The following is a 3,618-nucleotide window of genomic DNA, read 5'->3' as shown; positions in this document are numbered from 1 at the left end:
GGCTGACTCATGGGAGGAGAAGGTATCTGCGGTGTCTGAAGGAATCACTGGAATTAACGGTGAGCCTGTGTGTCTACAACTCATTATTCCTCACAACTGAAGGACGTTAGCACATATCTCTTCAGATATTTATACAACAAATCCTTAAAAGTGCCCATATTCTGCTCATTTTCAAGTTCATAAATGTATTTTGAGGTTGTAGCAGAATAGGTTTACAAAAAAACATTTTCAAAAAAAACACCATATTTTTGTTGTACAGCACATTGCTGCAGATCCTGTTTTCACCCTGTGTGTTTAGGTCTCTGTTTTAGCTCGAGAGTATGTCTGGTGGACAGACTATGCAACGCCATCACTAACAGGGACGTTGTAGAGCGTCCTCTGGGTGGACACTATGCAACGCCATCACTAACAGGGACGTTGTAGAGCGTCCTCTGGTGTGACGACTATGCAACGCACTCACTAACAGGGACGTTGTAGAGCGTCCTCTGGTGGACAGACTATGCAACCCATCACTAACAGGGACGTTGTAGAGCGTCCTCTGGTGGACAGACTTGCGACGCCATCACTAACAGGGACGTTGTAGACGTCCTCTGTGGAAGACTATGCAACGCCATCACTAACAGGGACGTGTAGAGCGTCCGGTTGGACAGACTATGCAACGCCATCACTAACAGGGACGTTGTAGAGCGTCCTCTGGTGGACGACTATGCAACGCCATCACTAACAGGGACTTGTAAGCGTCCTCTGGTGGACAGACTATGCAACGCCATCACTAACAGGGACGTTGTAGCTGCCTCTGGTGGACAGACTAGCGACGCCATCACTACAGGGACGTTGTGAGCGTCCTCTGGTGGCCAGACTATGCACGCCATCACTAACAGGGACGTTGTAGAGCGTCCTCTGGGGGACAGACTATGCAACGCCATCACTAACAGGGACGTTGTAGAGCGTCCTCTGGTGGACAGACTATGCACGCCATCACTAACAGGGACGTTGTAGAGCGCCCTGGTGGACAACTAGCAACGCCATCACTAACAGGGACGTTGTAGAGCGCCTCTGGTGGACAGACTATGCACGCCACACTAACAGGGACGTGTAGAGCGTCCTCTGGTGGACAGACTATGCGACGCCATTCACTACCTATATGTTGAATATGAATATGTCTTCCATCTGCCTGGTTTTTATCATGATCAATGAAGACTTTTTTCTCATCACTGAATCTTGGACTAGTCTTAATGATTGCACCCCTCTCACTTAGTCATCCTCCTCACAATTGCCATTATTTTAAAATGAACTGCTCATTTTATCTGTTTTAATCTATCAATCCCCTAAATGTACGTCTGGTTTTAGCTAGGAATTTTCAGACCTGTTATAATATGGCATAGTTTTTATTATCCTTGATTTTATAATCCGTGTGTGTCGTGTGATGATTGGACAACACAGCTCTCTGTCTAAAGCCTCTGTTTGTAAAAGGGTGCAATTGTTCTATTCTATAGTCTGCTAAAATGAAATATGAAAATATGCACATTCACCTTTTAATACGTTGATTACTTACAATGTATTAGGATTTATACGTTTCAACTTTTAAATGTTATCCTTTATGTAGATTTTTTAATGTATGTTGTCCATCTTGGTGTACACAATTAGTCACTCACACTATATTTATTTTTTTTCTTTTTCGGGAATTTTAGCCTTTTTTTTTCCAACCTGGACCATATTTTCCTATGTTTTTGTGTCTAAGTGACTGATGGGAACAGCAATTTTCGACATTGGTCCGGTAGTGGTGAAACAAGCTACAATGTAAGTTAACAGGACAGCTTGTATTTACCTTCACAAAGTGATTGTTTTGCCGCTGACAGACTCAGATTAATATTATATATTATGAGTTTTTGATTTTCATTATGTCAGAGCAGCTTCTTGACTTACCGCTCAACATCCCAGATGCGAAGAGGGGAGAAGTTCTCACAGCATGCGGTGCCTGTTACAAAGGTTCTGTAGAGAGAGAGAAGAAGACGGAGAGCATTGGAGAGCCGGAGAGAGAGTAGAGAGAGGAGAGAGGAGAGAGTTGGATGATAGAGAGAGAATCAATAATCTCAGCGAAACTACGCAAATCAGCGGAGCTCAAACTTCGGAAAATGTGTTTATGACTAACTTTGTTTTTGATTAATCAATTCAATTATTCAGATTACATTCAATTTCATTAATTTTATTTATAGTATCAATTCATAACAAGAGTATCTAAGACAACTTTACATAGACACACACTCCAGGAATTTACAAGGACCGCAACAGTTCTAATAGTTTCCTCCAGAGCAAGCAACAGTGCCACAGTGGCGAGGAAAAACTTCTTTTAGGCAGAACCTCGGTCAGACACAGGGTCTGGTAGGCGGTGTCTGACGGGCCGGTTGGGGGTTCAGAATGAAGAGTGGCAATAAAAATAGAAAAAATTAGTAGTTTGTAGAAGTTCTTTGTAGTAGTTCATGGCATAGCAGGACGCGTGTGCGGCAATTACAAGGCACAGCAGGAGCGTAGCAGGACGTATAGCAGGACGTAGCAGACGTAGCACGATTGCAGGACGAGTAGAGGACGTTAGCAGGACGTTGCAGGACGTTGCAGGACGTAGCAGGACGTTGCAGACGTTGCAGGACGTAGCAGGAAGTAGCAGGACGTAGCAGGGGCGCACTGATTATACAGGTAGTCATGGTGGTACTCAATAGATTCAAAATAAAAATTATTTAAAAAAATAAATTTGGATTGCCGGAAATCTGAAATGAATGACACCGACAAACAAAAATCCCAAAAATTCCTTGACCTTTGAATAGCTTCAGACTTCATATATCGGCCTCGGTATTTAATGTATTCATGCTTGTTGCCCACTAAGTATTCATTGCATTTACTTTCATTTACCAACAATTAACCCTTGTGTTGTCTTTGGGTCAAATTTAACCCATTATTCAAAATATCTCTATCAGAAATAAGGGTTTCTAAATTTAATAACCCCAAAATAACATGGATGATGGATTCCACACATTTCATTTTGCAAATAGGATCTCTACCTTCATTGACTTTTGGGAGTTTAAAAAAAGAAAAATGTTTCAAAACCCAACTGAACGTTGACATTTACCCTTCTGTAATTATCCTTTATTTAATAGGAGTCTAAATAATTCATAATTTCTGGTGTTTTAACTTAAGAATTACTTATAATTAACTATATATGAGGTTTATTGACCGTGAATTCCAAAAATGTAGTAAATGTAAAACTGGTAATAAGTTGGTGTGAGTGGTGTTTATATATGGTAGTGAAAAGAAGCTTTAAATGTCCAAAAAGAGCCAGAAATATTGAAAAAAAACAGACAAAAGTGCAGATAAAAGAGACAAAAACATCAGAAAAAGGGTTTTTATTTATAATTTATTTGATTGATTTTTAGATGGTCCTGTAGGAGGAAAGTACGTGTACTTCATTGGTTAAGGACGGCGTGCTGAGGAGACAGCGCACACACCGCCATGTAGGGCTTGTCTACCACTCGGGATTTAACAAACAATGATTCTCCTTGCTGTCACATAGCAGCACACACACACACACACACACACACACACACACACACACACACACACACA

At 41.3% G+C, this 3,618-nt stretch overlaps 1 protein-coding gene across 2 annotated transcripts in view; it reads right to left on the bottom strand.

Annotated features, from left to right (window-relative positions):
• The window catches only part of fbxw4 (F-box and WD repeat domain containing 4), a 72,803-nt gene that overhangs the window by 33,708 nt on the left and 35,477 nt on the right, over nt 1-3,618 (bottom strand). For both annotated transcript variants that reach the window (XM_032511529.1, XM_032511528.1), the window contains exon 6: nt 1,927-1,992. In XM_032511529.1, coding sequence (XP_032367420.1) covers nt 1,927-1,992 — 66 coding nt within the window. The remainder of the gene's footprint in view (nt 1-1,926; nt 1,993-3,618) is intronic.

Source organism: Etheostoma spectabile, unplaced genomic scaffold (assembly GCF_008692095.1).
Source record: "Etheostoma spectabile isolate EspeVRDwgs_2016 unplaced genomic scaffold, UIUC_Espe_1.0 scaffold379, whole genome shotgun sequence".
Taxonomy (NCBI): domain Eukaryota; kingdom Metazoa; phylum Chordata; class Actinopteri; order Perciformes; family Percidae; genus Etheostoma; species Etheostoma spectabile.
This window is presented reverse-complemented; position numbering and strand designations above follow the sequence as displayed.